At 27.3% G+C, this 20,589-nt stretch overlaps 3 protein-coding genes across 4 annotated transcripts; all 3 read left to right on the top strand.

The window, feature by feature from the left end:
- The first annotated feature begins 879 nt into the window (after positions 1 to 879).
- Positions 880 to 7,178, top strand: LOC101505164 (probable prolyl 4-hydroxylase 10). Its single transcript, XM_004487188.4, has 8 exons — positions 880 to 1,088; positions 1,234 to 1,324; positions 1,836 to 1,933; positions 2,061 to 2,158; positions 5,710 to 5,839; positions 5,925 to 6,112; positions 6,504 to 6,578; positions 7,048 to 7,178. Exons 1-7 carry the CDS (start codon positions 919 to 921, stop codon positions 6,575 to 6,577), a joined length of 849 nt encoding a protein of 282 aa, XP_004487245.1. The 5' UTR covers positions 880 to 918; the 3' UTR covers position 6,578; positions 7,048 to 7,178.
- A 3,697-nt stretch (positions 7,179 to 10,875) lies between these two features.
- Positions 10,876 to 13,040, top strand: LOC101505477 (probable prolyl 4-hydroxylase 3). The gene is made up of 4 exons (XM_027333534.2): positions 10,876 to 11,136; positions 12,103 to 12,232; positions 12,316 to 12,494; positions 12,899 to 13,040. The coding sequence occupies exons 1-4, from the start codon at positions 11,127 to 11,129 to the stop codon at positions 12,976 to 12,978; spliced, it is 399 nt and encodes a 132-aa protein (XP_027189335.1). The 5' UTR covers positions 10,876 to 11,126; the 3' UTR covers positions 12,979 to 13,040.
- A 2,135-nt stretch (positions 13,041 to 15,175) lies between these two features.
- LOC101512340 (UDP-glucuronic acid decarboxylase 5) lies at positions 15,176 to 20,437 on the top strand. Of its 2 annotated transcripts, XM_004486964.4 has the most exons (13): positions 15,176 to 15,333; positions 15,451 to 15,577; positions 16,202 to 16,288; positions 16,397 to 16,484; positions 16,801 to 16,892; positions 18,214 to 18,278; positions 18,375 to 18,463; positions 18,855 to 18,932; positions 19,047 to 19,140; positions 19,303 to 19,369; positions 19,460 to 19,523; positions 19,612 to 19,652; positions 19,910 to 20,437. In XM_004486964.4, exons 2-13 carry the CDS (start codon positions 15,476 to 15,478, stop codon positions 20,093 to 20,095), a joined length of 1,053 nt encoding a protein of 350 aa, XP_004487021.1. In that variant the 5' UTR covers positions 15,176 to 15,333; positions 15,451 to 15,475; the 3' UTR covers positions 20,096 to 20,437. The 2 variants fall into 2 exon arrangements, with proteins under 2 accessions (XP_004487021.1, XP_004487023.1); XM_004486966.4 differs by lacking the exons at positions 15,176 to 15,333; positions 15,451 to 15,577; positions 16,202 to 16,288; positions 16,397 to 16,484; positions 16,801 to 16,892 and adding exons at positions 17,239 to 17,392; positions 17,501 to 17,588; positions 17,905 to 17,996.
- Positions 20,438 to 20,589: the final 152 nt, after the last annotated feature.

Here is a 20,589-nt window from a genome sequence, read left to right as displayed (position 1 = left end):
ATATTATATTATTAAACAAAAAATTAACCCTTTACAAGTCAATATTAAATAATAATTTTTAATAATAACATATATCCGGTTTGGAGATTAGTATCTGACAAAGGATATATGTTTCACACCAAAAATAATAATTTCAATAACAACTTATACTGTACTCAATCTATTAATGTCGCATAGAATATCTAATTTAAAAAAAAAAAGTTATAATATAAGTAACAACGCACAACATATATAATAATGATTTAAAATAATAATTATCATCATACTTTATCATCACAATATGAAAAAGTAACGTAATTAACACGAATAATCATGTCACGTGTATTTTAGAGTATAAAAGATATAAATATTAGTCAATTTATGGTCCATTTCATGATTGAGATATAAATATTAGTCAATTTATGGTCCATTTCATGTTTTTGTATCGCTCTTTGCATTTTTTTGAATCCCTTTTTGCACGAGAGATAAGATAAAAGAAATGAGAATTTTGTTAACAAGTGTTCGTAAACAAAGGTCCATAGGACACCAGTTAAAAAATTAAATATATAATTAAAATATAATTTTTTTTCAAAATAATATTTGTCTTTTTAGTTTCTTAACAAATATTTTTGTTATCATCCTTTAAAAAAATAATATATTATTAACGATTACCCTTTGAAATTTTTCTCTAATTCTCTCTATTTGTCTGAAAGGTAAAATAAAATAATTTATTATTGACAATTAATTACCCTTTGCGACCATTATACGACTCCTTCTATTTGTGTGTAAGAGGCCAAAGAAAAAATTAAATATTATTAACAACTAAAAGGTCACATTCTCATACAATTCAATTTAATTTTCATATCTTACGTCACCCCTTCAATTCATTTAGTCTTTTTAACGAAATTCATTCATCCATATCCTTGAAATCAAATCATTATGGCAAAATCCATGCAGTCTCATGTGTGGCCTCGAAAATCGTCACTAACAACATCTCACACATTGATCCTCACCATACTTGTCACATTCACCTTCCTCATTCTCATTCTATTAGCTTTCTCTATTCCTAAACCAAACCACCTTAATTTCATCTCTCGTAATGCCCAGAGGTTTATCTTCAATTCCACTACAATTTATCTATTCTCTCTAATTTTTTTTATAACGATTAATAAAAATTGATGTGATTGATATGATTCACAAAATAGATCAAATACTTCATATTTTCTCTCTCCCATTATCATATGTTCTATGCAGAAGCAAAGACAAAGACTCCAGTGAAGTAGAGCGAATTTGGTTTGAAGTCATATCATGGGAGCCTAGAGCATTTATGTATCATAATTTTCTGGTCAATTTTTCCTTTCTTTATTTTTATGAATAAGGTCAATGATAGAAAAATTAAGAGATTTTTTTCTAAGTACATTAATGAAATCAAATGTTTGTTGAATTTAATTTATATACACTGTTTTACATTAACAGTGAATCACAATTATCTGATATTCAAAAATGTTTGACTTGTATGATAACCACTTTTAAAATAGTAAACATGAATAGTTATAATGAATCAACAATGTAAAATATTTTACTTCATTCAAATTAAGCTCTTGTTTATTAATGATTTGATTATCAAATTATGTAGTGACCTTCTATGTGTGTTTAATACATGATATTGACACAAATTTCCACGTGTAGTTATATTAAACCACATCCCTTTACTTAAATAATTATTGATATTTATATGAATTATGTGTTATAATGTTTGTATATAGCTCAAGGTTAATTCGCTATTATAGTATTAATGATACAATGTTTCGATTTACTAAATGCTAATTAAGGATAGAGTTGATTGATATGAACAGACAAAGGAGGAATGTGAACATCTAATGAATATAGCAAAGCCAAGTATGCAGAAGTCGGCTGTTGTTGATAATGAGACAGGAAAGAGTTTAATAACCAGGTTATATTTTTGTATAAAGTTTCCTTTGAGTTCAATGTTGAGTATAAATATCATTTTCCAATGTTTAGATTGCACTTAATTGCCACTTTCATAATCATTTGCTTACATATATTCCTTTTACATTTAGTATACGGACAAGCTACGGAACTTTTATCGAGAGAGGACATGATAAAATTGTTTCCAATATTGAGAAAAGAATTGCACAAGTTTCTCTTATACCTATAGGTGCCTTCTTTCTGCCTTTATCTTCATTTGCTTTATTCCATTCTTCATAAACATTAGGATTCATGCTCCTGCTAATTTTTTTTTTGTTCATTTATATATTTTTTCAACAATTAAAATTAATATTGTTAATATTTTGTTAACATCGGTACCATAATTATCACTTTTTAATTTTTTAGTTTTTATATGGATATAATTCATCTTTACAAAATATGTTTGTAAGGTAAATGTATTAGAGTTTTTACTCAATACACTTCCGACACTATTAAACTTATACTCATACCTTCTTAAATATTTATAATGAACCAAACTCATCATCACAAAACTGAATTATAAGGTAATAAGTGTCACTTTTTATTAACTATTATACAACTATATCTAGAATTTTTCTTAGGAAGGCCGAGAGTTCATGAGTATTAAGTACCTTGGTTTTTTCTTATGGCTAACTAGGATTCTCCCTCTCATGTATGTACAATAAGACCCTTCAAATTAGAACGCTTGTGGATTTATAAATTTTGGATTGTATTGGTAAGTTTGAAACATTAAATACTCAAAAGATATATCCTTTAGTATTTATAAAATTATAAATACAATAAAAACACAATACGTAAATGATAAGTGTAATATTGATTCTTTATATATCATAGTCAAGTTTTTCAATGATATAGCAACATACGATTTTGTTGATAGATTAAAATGTTCTTACATTGTCATCCCTTGTGCATTTTAAGGTTTTTCTTTTGAGATCTTTTACTAATATATCTCCTTTTTCAAAATTTTGAACTAAAATACCCCCCTTTTATAATTTATATACCAAAATGTCCTACTTTTTGGGGCTACTTAGAGGTCGTGGCCTGGGGATGCGACCAGTTAAAAGAATATTTTTTCCCCTAGTAGGAGGTCGCTGGCTGGGGACGCGACCTCCCAAAGGGTTTTAAAAAAAAAATTAATTTGTTTTCAGTTTTATGTAATTGTTAATATTTTAATAAATAATAAAATTAATAAATAATTATATTAAATAATATATTAATAAATAATAATAACAATAATAATAATAATTATTAATTATTATTATTGTTATTATTATTAAAAACTGTTATAAATAAAAATAATTAAAATTAAAATAGTAAATTAATATTATTATTATTAAAAGTAATTAAAATTAAAAACAATAAACTATATTATAAATTTAAAAGAAAATACATTAATAACATGAAATAAAATACATTAAATTAACGGAAAAAAATACATCTTATTGATGTCCACCTAAATGACCTCCAATTCCATATTTAGGATTTCGTCGAACTCGTCTAGCCCTCTGAACGAGTTGAAGTTCTTCTGATTATATAAATTTACCATTTTAAAAAATCCGTAATTGGTTGGACAATTTATGATTAATCAATTTGTTAAAATTAATTTGATAATTACCAAATTTGATACTTACCAAATTGGACAATTTGCGATTATTCAAATAAAATACAATAACATAAAATAGAATCAAATCAAATACAATACAATACAATAAAATAAAATCAAACCAAAACTTAGTTTTATCATAGAACTATCAATGAATCATAGAGCTGAAATCCAATATATTAAAGCATTTGTAAGTTTATTGTATTTTGTTTTATGTTATGTTATTTGATTTGATTTGATTTTATGTTATTGTATTTTATTTGATTAATCGAAAATTGTCTAATTTGGTAAGTCACAAATTTGGTAAGTATCAAATTAATTTTAATAAATTGATTAATCATAAATTGTCCAACAAATTACAGATTTTTTAAAATGGTAAATTTATATAACCGGAAGAACTTCAACTCGTTCAGAGAGCTAGACGAGTTCGACGAAATCCTAAATGTGGAATTAGAGGTCATTTAGGTGGACATCAATAAAATGTATTTTTTTCGTTAATTTAATGTATTTTGTTTCATGTTATTGATGTAATTTTTTTTATTAAATGTATTTTCTTTTAAATTTATAATATAATTTACTATTTTTAATTTTAATTTCTTTTAATAATAATAATAATAATTTACTATTTTAATTTTAATTAATTTTAATTATAACAATTTTTAATAATAATAACAATACTTATTATTATTGTTATTATTATTTATTAATGTATTATTATTATTTATTAATGTATTTTTCTTATTATTATTTATTAATGTATTATTTAATATTATTATTTATTAATTTTATTATTTATTAAAATATTAATAATTATATAAAACTGAAAACGAATTAATTTTTTTTTAAAACTCTTTGGGAGGTCGCATCCCCAGCCACTCAGCCAGCGACCTCCTACTAGGGGGAAAAAAATGTTCCTTTAGTTGGTCGCTCCCCCAGACCACGACCTCCAAGTAACCTAAAAAAATAGGACATTTTAGTATATAAATTATAAAAGGGGTATTTTAGTTCAAAATTTTAAAAAAAGAGATATATTAGTAAAAAATCCATTTCTTTTGTATATGAAAAGGAAAAGAAAATGTTGTAATCAAGAAAATAATTGGAAATGGCATAAGCAAAGACTGACGTTCTATATATTTTTTACCAATATTTATTTTATAAAGTTAAAGTATAAATTGTATAGATATGACTCGGCAAGACACCGTCATCTCACATGTTTTGCCTTTTTTTTTTTAAGGATAAAAGTAAATATAAATATATGAAAAACCATCTAGACTATGGTGTTGAAATAGTCAGGTCAGCCCAAGCCTTAGAAACTCAAACCCTTGCTTTAGACTCATATTTTTTTATAAAATAATATTAATTATTAAATAATAAACAAATAAATTTATTAATTAATAGTATAAAATATTTTAATTTTTAATATATTATAAAAGATTATGTGCATTTATAACGTCAGGTGTCACAGCTGTTTGTTATATTATTTTGTAAAGTTAATTTATAGTTCCAAAACAGTCTCTAATTTTATAAGGACTAAATATAAACAAAAAACTTACGAGAGATCAAAATGTGGTATATTTGAAGGCTTAAAGCGCATTATAAGACGATACCTACAACAAATTTTTAAAATTTTAAATTGACATCACTAAATTAATATAATTGATATCATGTGATTTTTATTTTTCAATTAATTTAATATTGTTGAGAATTGAGACAATATTAAATTTAGAAAATATTTATATGTTTTAATTTTAAAAACATTAAAATATGAGATTTTTTATTAAATAAATTTTTTTTAGACCTTTTGATTAAATAAAAATTTTGTTGTTTATAGAGGTCTAAAACAGTTACTTTAGTGGTTTTACTCGAGCCGACTCTGCAAACATGATATTGTTTATCTTTTATCCGGCTCAAATTGTAGCAGTTTTTCTATTATTATTTATATTTATCCAAAAATAATATATGAAAATTTTAATTTGTTTACATATGGATAATTGATACATTTTTATTTCATTACGAATTTTCTTTAGTTTACTTTTGTAAAGTAACTTTTATGTTATTCTTTCTTATACATAGTATGTTATTTTGATCATATATATAGTTAAATAACCATTAGATGAACTATGTCTTACAAAATGCAGAGCATGGTGAAGGGCTTCAAGTTCTCCATTACAAAGTTGGACAAAAATATGACACACATGGTGACTTCTTCATGGATAACTTTAGTGTTAGGCATGGGGGTCAACGTATTGCAACAATGCTAATGTACCTGTAAGTCACTTGATGTTTCTTTCAATCATTATTCACTTTAATTATTGATGGTGTATTGTGCACTTTTTGTATTTTGATTATATAGCTCAGATGTTGAAGAAGGAGGTGAAACTATGTTCCCATATGCTAATAGAAATTTTAGCTCTGTGCCATGGTGGAATCAACTTTCTGATTGTGGAAAGTTAGGACTTTCAATTAAGCCAAAGATGGGCGATGCTTTACTTTTCTGGAGTATGAATCCTAATGCAACTTTGGATCTATCCAGTGCCCATGGTTAGTTGCTCTTTTATATTATCCACTTAATAACATCTTATTCGATGTGATTTAAATGTCGTTGTAGAGATTTTAAACTACACAATAATACATCAACACCGGTTGCAAATTACAATTTAAAATCATATTTAATGACATTGAAATAATTTTGTCATTAAAATTTGTCTTTTTTAAAAAAATAAATTTATTTAAAGTATTAAAATTTTATATATCGACAATGTAAATTTTTTATATACATTCAATTAAATTACTCATTTTAAATTTTATAAAAATATTTTAAAATTTAATTATATAGTGTGATTTAATTGAATAGACGTAAAAAAAATTACAAAATTTGAGTGATATAAATTAAATTCAATCTTAAAACCTATTTATTTGTGATAATTTTCAGGTAGCTGTCCTGTAATTAAGGGTGATAAGTGGTCATGTGCCAAGTGGATGCATACTGATAAAATGATTAATTGAGGTTGTTATCTCTCCTTTAATTGTTGTATTGATATATATATAAATATAAATATAAATATAAATATAAATATAAATATGATTTTAAAGTTACGGCTAGACAACAATGTTTATTTGCATGGGATTTCATATAAAAAATCATCAAAAGTGAAATATCTTCTCAAACTTGGGATTTCTTTTGCACTATTATTATTATAAGTTACCTTTTTTCTAGATTCAACTAGGCATATAAGGTCCTAAATTTAGTTAGAAAATGTATGTTGTGTGGAGAGATAGTTTAGAATCTTGTCCAATCTATGTAATTCTTTAGGATTATGACAACAGTTAGAAAACTAATACTTGTTTGGTCATATTTTACTTTTACAAAATTAAACTTCTTCCTAACCATTATTTTGAGTTGTGATCTTTTATTTCATGACTATAATATGATAGTTGTTGCTATCCACCTCTCATGTTGATTTTCTTCTTTTTAGGCTTGCAAGAGTTCATGCAAGGTTAATATTATGTAAAATGAATTGTAGAGTTTATGCTTCCAAGTATTGTTTAAAACATGTTGTTGGATTTAATTAATTTGAATTTTATATTATACTTCATTTAATTTTTAGTATGATATTTTTTAATTGTTGCGGCTTAAAGTTTAAAGTGTTTTTTGAATTTAATGGAGTCGCCACAAAAAGTTTTTTAAAATAAAAAGAAAAAAAATTGGAAACACCTTTAAAATTAAAAAAATAAAAAACAAAAATGACATTTGAAATCAAATTTTGAGTTTGAAAGTCGATTATGTGAGAAAATATTAGCATCCTACGACATCCGTTGTAATACACTTACTTATAATTAATTGTTAAAAATTAATATTAACTTAAATATATTTATTTCTCCTTATTATTAAATATGAATATCAATTATTTTTTGAATGTGATTTTGAAATAAATGCGTGCTTAAGAAAGAGAGGAAAAAAAAAGAATTTTTTTTATTAATGTGTTTGACAAGAGTGTGATCTTATTCTTACGTATCTCCTGTTGCGATGGAGAAATCAAAACTACGTAAATCAAAAATATGTAGTTATTGGATAAAAAATACGAATGTGTTGATTATTTTTTAAAAATTTATTTTGTTGTTGATAAATGATATTATTTTGACGAAAGAAAATAAGTTTATTTAATTTGAATAATTATTCTAAAATACAAATTTTAATACTACCCAGTTATACAACTCGTATTTCAAAAATTCAAAGATTAAAAATATGTCTCATATAATTAATCTATTTAAGAATAGTTTTATTATTTTAGTTAAAACATGAGCTTCAAAATCCCAAATTGTGCTATTTGTGTTATAATTACACAAAAATTAAAAAGACATCGTATCTAATTAATCATTTTAAAATAATTTTAATATAATTAATAATTCATTAAAAATAAAACGAGTTTTAGAACTATCGCGATATAACAATTTATATCTACACATAACTTGAAATAAAATTGTATTTAACTTTTATTTTTTGCAAGTGTTTTTTTATAAAATTTAATTATTTAATAAATAAATAAATAAAAAACTACCATTTCAGTGCCTAAGTAAATTAAGGGGAAAAAAAAGAGCCTACGATGCAGAGACAGGGGTCCTTTACCTATAAGGAGAAAAAGGTTGAGTGATTTTCTCTCTACCTCTTAATTCATACTTATCTCTCATATCTTCTTCAATATTTTAATAATTACTCTCTCTTTTATACACGTAAATACACTAAAATCGCTCTACATTTTCTTTTCTAATGGTAGAGGATCTATTTCCCCCTAGGATGCAAGTTGTATGTGCCTTAGTAAAGGGAAAAAAAGTCTAGGATGCAAGTTGTATGTGATAGAGACGTGTCTCTATCAGTTTCCAATGCATTATTTTGATAATAACTTCTCAACTTCAAACAAATAAAAGTGTATTCTTCTCAAACATGAAATTAGACTTCAGCCAGTAACCAACAAATACAAAGTATCATTCTTAAGGTGAAGTCAAAAATGTCATGGTGGTAGCTGAATCGTGAAAGGACGATACTATCTGTTATGTTTTTTTTTTTTTTTTTTTTTGAAATATATGGTTTTAAAAATGGAATTAGATTGTTGTTTCTTTTCAACTCAAATTCATTCTTGTTTCAAAATATACTCTATTTCTCACTCTTTCTTAAGAAAAATTACTCTTTTCTTTTTCTTCTCTATTTGATTTTTCAGTCAAATTTTCTACTCGGTCAATTTTTTCTCCCCCCTCTTTTTGATGAATTTTTGTCTCAATTTATAGGCTAAAATGATAAATCTTTCATGAGATAAAATTAAGTTATGATTTTTTTTATTATTTTGCAGCAAAATCAAGCAACCTCGTATAATTAAGAAAATAGGTGGTTGATTTCTAAATTTTTTTTTGTTAAATATAATATAACCAAAACTCATATAAATATAGACTTAAAATTGAACCAAATTTATAAAACGATAATTTTTAAACTTAATAATAATAAGTGTAATTAAATATATATTACTTATTTTTGTTAAAGTTTTTTTTTTAATTAGTCAGATAAAATTTGACTACTATAGTGATAGAATAGTATTTTTTTTCTTCATAATAATGAAATAGTGTGTTTTTTCGTATGAAAAAATCTTTTTTAAAGTTGTTTAGTATTGCAATTAACCGTTCCAAATTGAAGAGACTATTTTATCCAAGAAAAATAATTTGATTGAATGGTTTAAATCATTGCCAAATAATATGAAATCAAATAAAATAAAACATTCAACACAATTTTATTTATTGATAGAGTTTCTTTTTTGTAACTAAACATTTCAAATCATGAAAATGTCTCAAAAGAAAATTTTAATAGTTAATAATATTTATATCATTCAAAAATCAACAAAATTGATTTTGAGTCATCGATCACTAAAAAAACAAAAATTATAATGAATGTAAAATGCATAATATAAAGAGTTAAAATAATAAGAAAAATCACATAGTAGTTTTTATACTGGTTCTTCTACGTCATCTTTACATATAGAGTTCTCATTTAAATATATTGAGAGTTTTTTCTTTTATTATAATAAAATGTTTACAATATTGTTAACAATTGTTACAAGATTTGTCAACCATCTCCTTCTTATCTAAACACTCAAAACCAAATTTCTTAAAATACCTTCAAAATAAAATCTTAACAACTATCTTCAAGATGAAGACAACTCCTCCAATGTTGTAAGACAAAAACTGGAGTAAATTAATTTCACTCCAAACCCCGAAGAAAATTCCTCTTCAGATCTTCAACACAACGCAATTGGTATCCCTTTGACCATCCATGTCTGAAACAATCACTCCAACAAGAGATTTCTCATTATTTGCTTCTCACTCAAAGATTTACTCACAAACAAGACTTAAATGAGAAAAAATGTTTAATCTTCATTATGATCTTGAATGTATGATAATTGATTAATATATTAGAGTGTTCTTAGTAACAATGAAGATTTGAATCAGTATATAAAGAGACATGAGTTAGTTGTAATATGTTGATAATAGAAGACTATGATGTATCACATTAATTAAATTTATAACCCATTTACGTTGATCACACATTAATATTAGAACACTTGTGAGTTGTGAGTGATTTTTCAATGATTAGTACATAACAAATTTGTCCTCGAATTAAAATAAATTTCATAAGCAAATTAGTTTGATCAAAGTTCACATTAATATGTTTAATTAACATGTCACATTATAATATTTTTAATAGAGAGACTATTTTAATAACATCGACAAACGAATATCGCTTAAATACTTCATTCACTAGAACGCCAAAACTACGTTGCAATTGGAAAACCCTTCCCTGATATCAGAGCACACTGACGCTGCTCCCACATGCTAACCTCACCTTTCTTTGGCTTCTGTTGGTTTGTATGTAGATAATATTTGTGCACTTATATTATATGATTAATAGAACAAATCAATATTTCTCAAGAGTCAACACGTAACATACATGATAATAATAATTATTATTATTATTATCATAACTTAATCATCACGATATGAAAAAGTAACATAATTATCATGAATATCAAAATATTAGTCGATTCATCTTGAAATTTGTTAGTCTATTTGATGTCTTTGTATTAGTCCAACTCCCTTTCTATTTGAGAGGTAAAAGAGAATAATATATTATTAATAATTACCCTTTGTAACTTTTTTCATATTCCCTCTGCCTATCTGAAAGGTAAAAGAAAATAATTTATTAATAACAATTTCTTTTTACTACATTTCTTACAAGTTATCATCTATTTGTGTAAGAGGTAAAAGAAAATAATTTATTGGGAACAATTAAAAGATCATTCTCAAATCTTATTTTACTCCTTCAATTAATTCATCCATCTTTGAAATTAAAACATTATGGTCAAACCCAGACAATCTCGCGTGTGGTCTCGAAAACCGTCGGTAAAAACATTACACAAATTGATCGTCACTTTAGTTATTACGATCACCTTCCTAGTTCTCTAATTAGTTGGCTCTATTCCTAAACTTAACCACCTCAATTTCATCTCTCATAATGCTCAAAGGTTTATTATCTTCAATTCCACTGCAACTCATATACTTCCTCTTATCCATTTTATAATTGACCATTATATCAACAAAATTTGATGTATTTGATTTTATTTATAATATGAATCAAATATATTAATTGTTGTTTACTCAACCGCATCTTATAGAAATGATCGAATGAAATAATTCCTTTTTTTTCTCTATCTATCTCATTTTCATATGTTCTATGTAGAAGTAAAGACAAAGACGGCGGTGAGATAGAACCAAATTGGTTTGAAATCATATCGTAGGAGTTCAGAGTATTTATGTTTCATAATTTTCGGATCAATTTTTTCTTTTCATTTTTAATGATAACAACCAATTGATACGATAATTGTGAGATTTTTGTTTGTTACATTAATAAAACTAATTGTTTTTGAATGATTTGATTAACAAATTATATGTATTTGAAACATTTCACTTCGATTTATTTAAATTATGATTGATGTGAATATGTGAATTATGTGTTGAATATTTATATATAGTTAATCCCCTAATATAGTATTAATGATACAATTAATGTTTCTTTTGTCTTTGTCTCCATTTGCTTTATTCCATTTTCATAAAATTAAGGTTTGATACTCCTGCTTTTTCTTTTCTCATCCATATTACAACTATCTGAATAGAGATTTAAACTAACCACTAGTTTGTGAGGTTTATGAGTATTACCTTAGCTTTTTTCTTAGGATTCCCCTTTCATGTATATAAACACTAAAATCCTTAAAATTATAACACTTGTAAAATTTGAAACGCATAATACCATGATATGACAAGCAACTTCATCATAAAGATAGCATAAAGGAAATTCAAAAAATAATTACCAACTTTGGTGTGTTGTCTTCTTTGTATAATTTTTCTCTTAATAACACACTTCTTTTCTATATTTAATTTAAATTTAAAAAATAGTTAAATAACCATTAGATAAAGTATGTCTGAATATGCAGAGCATGGTGAAGGGCTTCAAGTTCTCTATTACAAAGTTGGACAAAAGTATGACACACATGGTGACTTCTTCATGGATAACTTTAGTGTTAGGCATGGGGGTCAACGTATTGCAACAATGCTAATGTACCTGTAAGTCACTTCATGTTTCTTTCAATCATTATTCACTTTAAGTTGATTTGATGGTGTGCACTTTTTGTATTTTGATTATACAGTTCAGATGTTGAAGAAGGGGGTGAGACGGTGTTCCCATATGCCAACAGAATTTTAGTTCTGTGCCATGGTGGAATCAGCTTTCTGATTGTGGAAAAAAAGGACTTTCAATTAAGCCAAAGATGGGTGATGCTTTACAGCATGAAGCCTAATGCTACTTTAGATCCATCTTATGTCCATGGTTAGTTCTTGTTCTATTATCAACTTATTTACATGGTTTGAAATTGTGGCCGCGAGTATGCTGCAAAGTTTTATATTGTGTGAAAATGCAAATAAATGTAGTGGATGGCCTCTAAATTGAAGTTGTGATTGTAGTAGAGACTTCAAAATCTACAATATTGTAGTTGCAATTACAGTTGTATATTACAATTTAAAATTATGAAGTTGTAGTTATACTGTTAAACTTCATATATATTGCAGAGGATTTAATTTGTATGTTTCCTTTTAAATTTTTTAAAGATATTTTAGAAATTAACCTAAAAAATTAGTACTATAGTGTAATTTAATTGAATGTAAGTGTAAAATTTTACACATTTAGTGCATGTAAATTGACCTCAATGTTAAAATCTATATATATGTGATAAGTTCCAGGTAGTTGTCCTGTAATCAAGGGTGATAAGTGGTCATGTGCCAAATGGATGCATCTTAATGAATTCAATTACTGAGGTTGTTATCTCTCCTTTATTGTTATAAATATAAATATAATTTTACATTTACGGATATACAACAATGTTTATTTGACAATGTTTTGCATCATTGCTAACATAGTCTGATCTAAGTCAACTGATAGAATATGTGCATGCGGTTTCATATAAAAGATAATCAAAAGTAAAATAAATATCTTCTCAAACTTATGATTTTTTTGTCAATGTCATTTTTATTAAGCTAGGCATATACGGTCGTAAATGTAGTTAAAAAGTGTATGTTGTGTGGAGAGGTAGTTTAGAATCTTTAGCAATCTATGCAATTCTTTAGGACTATGGCAACAATTAGAAAATTAATATTTGTTTGGTCATATTTTACTTTGATTACAAAATTAAACTTGTTGCTACCCATCTCCCATGTTTATTTGCTTCTTTTTAGGCGTGCAAGAGTTCATGCTAGGACGATATTATGCCAAATAATGATAGAGGAAATATTATTTACAACACTCTGTTGGATTTAATAACTCTGAATTTTATATTATACCTCATTTAATTCTTATAGGCCAATCGATTTCAACAATAACTTTGAAAATTGATGAAAATGTGAAAATGTTGTTAATAACAAAGAAAATTATAAAGATATATGATGTGTCAAGTTAACTTAATATGTGACACATTTAAATCGATCACATCTCAATGTCACTACATTTATGATTAATTTTCTAGTAATCAATGCATGTACAATTGCAATTAATTAGTGATATATATGTTCTCAAGACAAAATAAATTTCATAATCAAATTAGTTTGATCAACGTACATATCACGACATAATCTCTAATGGTATAACAATATAAATTAATAAAGAGACAATTTTGAATAAAATAAAAAAGAACTATGTATTGTAATGGAAATTTGCCGTTATAATTTTATTATTTCAATCAATGTGCTTTATCAATGGATAATTATTTATCTAGACAATATATGTCTATTAAATTTTTTAAATAATATATTTTATAATTTCAAAAATATATTTGTTAATATGTAATTCATAAAAAAATGTTAATTTATAAAAATAAAAAATAAATTATCTGGCTCATACTTACAATATTCAAAAATCAATTTTTCTTCTATCTACTTTTTAGAAAATAGTATATGTTTATAGGTTAAATATATTTTTAATCCTTATAAAATTTTAACCTTTAAATTTTAGTCTTTGTAAATTAAAAATATAACTGTTACTTTCTACAAAATTATCATACATGCAGTTTTAGTCTCTGATATTAAATTAATGTATATATTTGAATAAATTTTTATAAATATATTTATAATATTATAAAAAGTTCTTCCACAAAAAATGAACTAAAATTCTTATTTCACATTTAGTTCGTATGATATTAAAAAAAATTCCAAATTTTTATGGAGTTTTTTTTTATAATATTTTAAATCTGCTTGCAAAAAATCATTAAAAAAATTAAGTTGAAATATAATTAAATATATTTATTATCAGTCGAGACGAAACTTATTTGTTAGATAATTTTATAAAAATTAAAAATAATATTTTTATTTTATATAGATTAAAATATAAATTTTAAAATTTATAAAGACTAAAAACATATAATTTATATTTATATACTATCAATTTTGTAATAGACAAGTGTAAATAATTGTTATTTAAGTTAATTAATTCTCTTTCATCAAAGTTGAATAAAATCAATGCATTCGTTCGCCTCATTTTACCATGTGATTTGGGAAAAATGAATAGCTTTTAATTTATTTACTAGAAAAATAGGAAAAACAAATAATTTTGGCACTATTTGGTGAGTTCCAAGTTCCAACACTTAAAAAAAAGGAAGGACATGAAAACACGACATCACATGCAATACCCAAACTGAAGCATAACACACTCTTTGCATTTTGTATCTTCCATCACCTCAGATCAGATCCAAAAATCTATATTCTCAAAATCCCCTTTTATTAAACCCTATATTACATCCAATACATTAATTAGGTAATCAACTATTCAATTCAACCTTCAATTTATTTATTTTGTCCTTTTTAATTAATGTTTGGTGGGTTCTTTTCTTTTTAAATGTTTGTTGTGATTTCTCTTTTAAAGTTTCCTTGCCATCACCGTGGACCCTTCGTTATTATGCTGTTCAGTGTTCAATTCAACTTTCCGTGAGTTTGAAGACTTCCACTCTTATTGTTTTATCAATTTAGTTACGTTTTGTATGAAATTAGCGTTTGGTGGGAAAAAGTTTCATTTTTTTAGGATTTTTTTTCTTCTATAAAATGATGCTTTGATCATAGATCATTTGTACCATAACTGTGATTAAGCGTTTTGGAATTGGTATTTGGTTAGGTCTCACTTTCAGGTATTTGCTGTGTATACATTAGATTTTAAGCTTTATGAATTGATTTGGTTTGTAACATTTTGGTAACTTGTTAGTGTGTATGCGTGTGAGAATTGAGTATTTTTAAATTTGGTTCAGGAATTGAATTTTGGAGGTTTTGACAATGGCAACTAATTCTTCTAATGGAGAACAACAAGCAGCAGCAACAACCACAACAAAGCAACCTCCCTTGCCATCTCCTTTGCGATTTTCAAAATTCTTTCAGGTGAATTGCTGCTGGCTAGCATTTATTTGTGCCAATTTGTCATTTTGATTGTTGCTTGATGTGGTTCGTGAATCATGCTATTTGACTGTTGCTGCTTGGTGCATTGTTTTATTTTGACACGGATAATGTTAAAATTTGATTCTAACCTGTAAAGTACAGCTTAAATTGTTACTCAATCATCGGAAGATTGCTTATTTGTGCTTTTAAGAATGAACCTTTAGTTTTTTTATTTCATGCGCCTATTGGTTTGTAATCATTGCGTGATAGCATTTAGTAATTTAGTGAGTTTATTTCAAGGAGGAGGAACGTGCGTATCTAAATTCAGGTATATGAGAATGTGGATTTGCTTTGGAGTTCATGATTAAACCAATGCACTCATATTGTTGCAGTTTAATGCTTTAGCCTATGTGAGAGGGGATGGTATCAGATTTAACCCCTAATGTGTTGGTGAAATATATAGTTTAGTGAGAGGATCCATTCCCATGCATATGACATAACATCATATTATCTCACAATTGAGAAGTTTGTGATTACCAGAACAATGATGTGGCCAGGATCATTCATTATATTAGTTCTTTTTTGTTCATGAATTCTTAATCATGGTTTTTTTAATTTTTGAACCAGTCCAATATGAGAATTTTGGTCACTGGAGGAGCTGGTTTTATTGGTTCTCACCTAGTTGACAGATTGATGGAAAATGAGAAAAATGAGGTTTGCTTAGCTTATTTCTTTCTGTGTACTTTGTATTCAAGTTTTCTATGTCTATCAACAGTTTTGACAAAGTTTTCGTACAACGTAACACTATGTTTCTCTGCTCAGGTAATTGTTGCTGATAACTTCTTCACTGGATCTAAAGACAACCTTAGAAAATGGATTGGTCATCCAAGATTTGAGCTGATTCGTCATGGTATAATTTCGCCAATTTGTCTATCACAATCATATGCAGCCTGACTATTGCATATAAGATGGAAATTGAAATTGAAATCAAAACTTATGTCCTATGGTTGTACATTACATTGTATTTGGGGTGTTAAATCTAGATTGTTAGTGATCTTAAAAACTATGAAGCATGCAATAGAAGCTTGTTGGCCCTTTGATATTGTACTCGTACAACATGAATGATACTTCTGCATGAGCATTAAAATTTGTGTATCTCAATGTCTTTAAACTTTTTAATAAACTATAGACCTCAACATTCATTTCTTTTCTTTTCCCTTGAGTAGATGTGACAGAGCAACTGTTGGTTGAGGTTGATCAGATCTACCATCTTGCATGCCCTGCTTCTCCGATTTTCTACAAATACAATCCTGTAAAGGTAGGGTTTCTATAGTCTCTATACATGATCATTTTCAAGAGTAGCTTACAGAACCCCTTCTTTGTCTCTCCCCCCATCTCTCCCCCCACCCTTAAACTTATATTTAAGTTTTATTGTTGTTGTTATTATTATTATTATGTCCAGTAACTCAGATTGTGTACATTTTCCGATTGATCTATATGATGCTTTAGCCTATGTGAGAGGGGATGGTATCAGATTTAACCCCTAATGTGTTGGTGAAATATATAGTTTAGTGAGAGGATCCATTCCCATGCATATGACATAACATCATATTATCTCACAATTGAGAAGTTTGTGATTACCAGAACAATGATGTGGCCAGGATCATTCATTATATTAGTTCTTTTTTGTTCATGAATTCTTAATCATGGTTTTTTTAATTTTTGAACCAGTCCAATATGAGAATTTTGGTCACTGGAGGAGCTGGTTTTATTGGTTCTCACCTAGTTGACAGATTGATGGAAAATGAGAAAAATGAGGTTTGCTTAGCTTATTTCTTTCTGTGTACTTTGTATTCAAGTTTTCTATGTCTATCAACAGTTTTGACAAAGTTTTCGTACAACGTAACACTATGTTTCTCTGCTCAGGTAATTGTTGCTGATAACTTCTTCACTGGATCTAAAGACAACCTTAGAAAATGGATTGGTCATCCAAGATTTGAGCTGATTCGTCATGGTATAATTTCGCCAATTTGTCTATCACAATCATATGCAGCCTGACTATTGCATATAAGATGGAAATTGAAATTGAAATCAAAACTTATGTCCTATGGTTGTACATTACATTGTATTTGGGGTGTTAAATCTAGATTGTTAGTGATCTTAAAAACTATGAAGCATGCAATAGAAGCTTGTTGGCCCTTTGATATTGTACTCGTACAACATGAATGATACTTCTGCATGAGCATTAAAATTTGTGTATCTCAATGTCTTTAAACTTTTTAATAAACTATAGACCTCAACATTCATTTCTTTTCTTTTCCCTTGAGTAGATGTGACAGAGCAACTGTTGGTTGAGGTTGATCAGATCTACCATCTTGCATGCCCTGCTTCTCCGATTTTCTACAAATACAATCCTGTAAAGGTAGGGTTTCTATAGTCTCTATACATGATCATTTTCAAGAGTAGCTTACAGAACCCCTTCTTTGTCTCTCCCCCCATCTCTCCCCCCACCCTTAAACTTATATTTAAGTTTTATTGTTGTTGTTATTATTATTATTATGTCCAGTAACTCAGATTGTGTACATTTTCCGATTGATCTATATGTAAATTATGTAACATTCAAAGGAATAACTTTACAGACAATTAAGACAAATGTAATTGGAACACTGAACATGCTTGGGCTTGCAAAGCGGGTTGGAGCAAGGTTGGGAATTTTTTTTTCTTTTCTTCTTTTTTTAAATCTTTTGTTGGTAATTAAACTGCTAATGTCAGTTGATATTACTAAATCGTAATGTTACAGGATTTTGCTTACATCTACTTCAGAAGTATATGGAGACCCTCTTGTGCATCCACAACCAGAATCCTATTGGGGAAATGTCAATCCTATTGGTACATACTTATCCTCGATCCAAACTTATTTTTTTGGTAAACTAGTTATGTGGATTTACGTTATCATTTAGTTTTTAGACTTCAAAGCAGTTTGTCATTTTCAAAAACATTTTTACAACTGCGTACTGAGCTAAAGATTTGAATATATGTTCCCTTTTAATAATGTTTTGATAAGACCAATCACATCCATATATTTCCCAACTGAAGCAAAGAACATTCATGTTTTAAGATATGTCATTTCTCTTCAAGTTTTCGATTCTTGATGAGTGAAGTTCTCGCCACTTGCTTTGGGTTATTTTATATTAACAAATTTCTTAAAGCAAAATAATATGTTTTGCTTATACCCATGGCCTTGAAGATTAAGTGTAATATGAAGAATTTTTCACAACAGGGGTTCGAAGTTGCTATGATGAGGGCAAGCGTGTGGCAGAAACTTTGATGTTTGACTATCATAGGCAGCACGGAATTGGTAATGTTATGTCATTTTTCTTCACCAAACAAAGTATCTCCTCGTTGATAGAGGATATTGCCAATTCATTTTTTCATCTTCTGTTAACTAAATAATATTTCCATATTTCCACAGAAATTCGCATTGCCAGAATCTTCAACACATATGGACCACGCATGAATATTGATGATGGGCGTGTCGTCAGCAACTTTATTGCTCAAGCAATTCGGTAAGTCCTTAAATAATGTTATAATCTGGTTGACTATAATAACTTATTAGTAATTTGAATACCTTGATTTAAAGGACTAGTCACAGTTTCTTTTTGCACCATTTTGAAACTGGATTCTTAACCGTTACTTCTTAAGTTCTTACGTAATCTTGTGTGTTGCAGTGGTGAAGCCCTAACAGTCCAACTTCCAGGAACACAAACTCGCAGTTTCTGCTATGTCTCTGACATGGTATATATGTAGTGTTACTCATCGTGTTTTGTTTTCTTAATTTGCATATCAATGCTGATCTATGGTTATTATATGTTTGATATCTATTAGGTTGATGGCCTTATCCGTCTCATGGAAGGAGAAAACACTGGTCCAATCAACATTGGGAACCCAGGTTAGATTCCAATAATACCAGTCTATGTGCTGTGTGCACTGATTTTTCTTTTGTACTAGTTTGAATTGATTATACCTTATTCTTTCAGGCGAGTTTACTATGACTGAACTTGCTGAGAATGTGAAGGAGGTCAGTTACGAACTGATTAAATTCTTTTGGAATGTCCGCATACCTCTCTTTATCTTAGTATTGTTATAGTCCCGATGCCATATTTAAGAATAGTGAAAGAAAAAAAAACAACTCTTGAATACCAATTTATGGTTTATCTATTATGTGTGGAATTGTATATTATATATGCATTTAACTATGTATAACTTTGTGATTTAATAATGGGGATTTTGATGAAATATTTGAAGTTAGTTAATTGTTGATGGATGATTTTGCAGCTTATTAATCCAGCTGTGGAGATAAAGATGGTAGAGAACACACCGGACGATCCTCGGCAAAGAAAACCAGACATAACAAAAGCAACAGAATTGCTTGGTTGGGAACCAAAGGTCAAGTTGCGGGACGGTCTTCCTCTTATGGAAGAGGATTTCCGTCTTAGGCTTGAGGTTCCGAAAAAGAAGTAACTAAACTTGGTTTTGCCCTTTAACTTCATATATCATGATGGATGTTTTGATAATTCTTGGGATGAGTTTGTCACTATTAGATATTACAGATTGAGCACTATGGTGAAGAAGGGAGGTTGGTTGAGATGTATTGCATCGTTTTTACTCTCTCCCAATTTCTCTTTGGTTTTATTTTACTTTTGTTCATGTAATGGCTGAGGACAATGGATAATAAATGTGTAGGACCAGGAAGAGCTACTTGGTCATGTTTTGTAATTGATACCATATGTTTGCTTTTTCCATCCAAATTTCTCCTCTTGAAATATTACTATTGAATCGAAATTTCTTATTATTGTACTGCTATTGAAATATCTTTTGCTATGCTTCCTCTGAGCATTATGATTTTTTAAGTTAAAAATTGCAATATGACATGCTTTAAATAATATGATATATAATATAAAGAAGTAGAAATAATGTAAAAAAATATAATATAATAATATTGAATGTGATGTTTT

This window comes from Cicer arietinum, chromosome 1 (assembly GCF_000331145.2).
Source record: "Cicer arietinum cultivar CDC Frontier isolate Library 1 chromosome 1, Cicar.CDCFrontier_v2.0, whole genome shotgun sequence".
Lineage (NCBI taxonomy): Eukaryota > Viridiplantae > Streptophyta > Magnoliopsida > Fabales > Fabaceae > Cicer > Cicer arietinum.
This window is presented reverse-complemented; position numbering and strand designations above follow the sequence as displayed.

What these genes read in the sequence shown, in the direction of transcription:
- LOC101505164 (XM_004487188.4), top strand. Translation starts at nt 919, where the DNA reads ATGGCAAAATCCATGCAGTCTCATGTGTGGCCTCGAAAATCGTCACTA. An exon ending in GGAAAGAGTTTAATAACCAG is followed by an intron (nt 1,934 to 2,060) that starts GTTATATTTTTG and finishes TTTTACATTTAG; the next exon opens with TATACGGACAAGCTACGGAA. An exon ending in GCAACAATGCTAATGTACCT is followed by an intron (nt 5,840 to 5,924) that starts GTAAGTCACTTG and finishes TTGATTATATAG; the next exon opens with CTCAGATGTTGAAGAAGGAG.
- LOC101505477 (XM_027333534.2), top strand. An exon ending in GCAACAATGCTAATGTACCT is followed by an intron (nt 12,233 to 12,315) that starts GTAAGTCACTTC and finishes TTGATTATACAG; the next exon opens with TTCAGATGTTGAAGAAGGGG. An exon ending in AGATCCATCTTATGTCCATG is followed by an intron (nt 12,495 to 12,898) that starts GTTAGTTCTTGT and finishes ATATGTGATAAG; the next exon opens with TTCCAGGTAGTTGTCCTGTA.
- LOC101512340 (XM_004486964.4), top strand. Translation starts at nt 15,476, where the DNA reads ATGGCAACTAATTCTTCTAATGGAGAACAACAAGCAGCAGCAACAACC. An exon ending in GCAAAGCGGGTTGGAGCAAG is followed by an intron (nt 18,279 to 18,374) that starts GTTGGGAATTTT and finishes GTAATGTTACAG; the next exon opens with GATTTTGCTTACATCTACTT. An exon ending in GGGAAATGTCAATCCTATTG is followed by an intron (nt 18,464 to 18,854) that starts GTACATACTTAT and finishes TTTTCACAACAG; the next exon opens with GGGTTCGAAGTTGCTATGAT.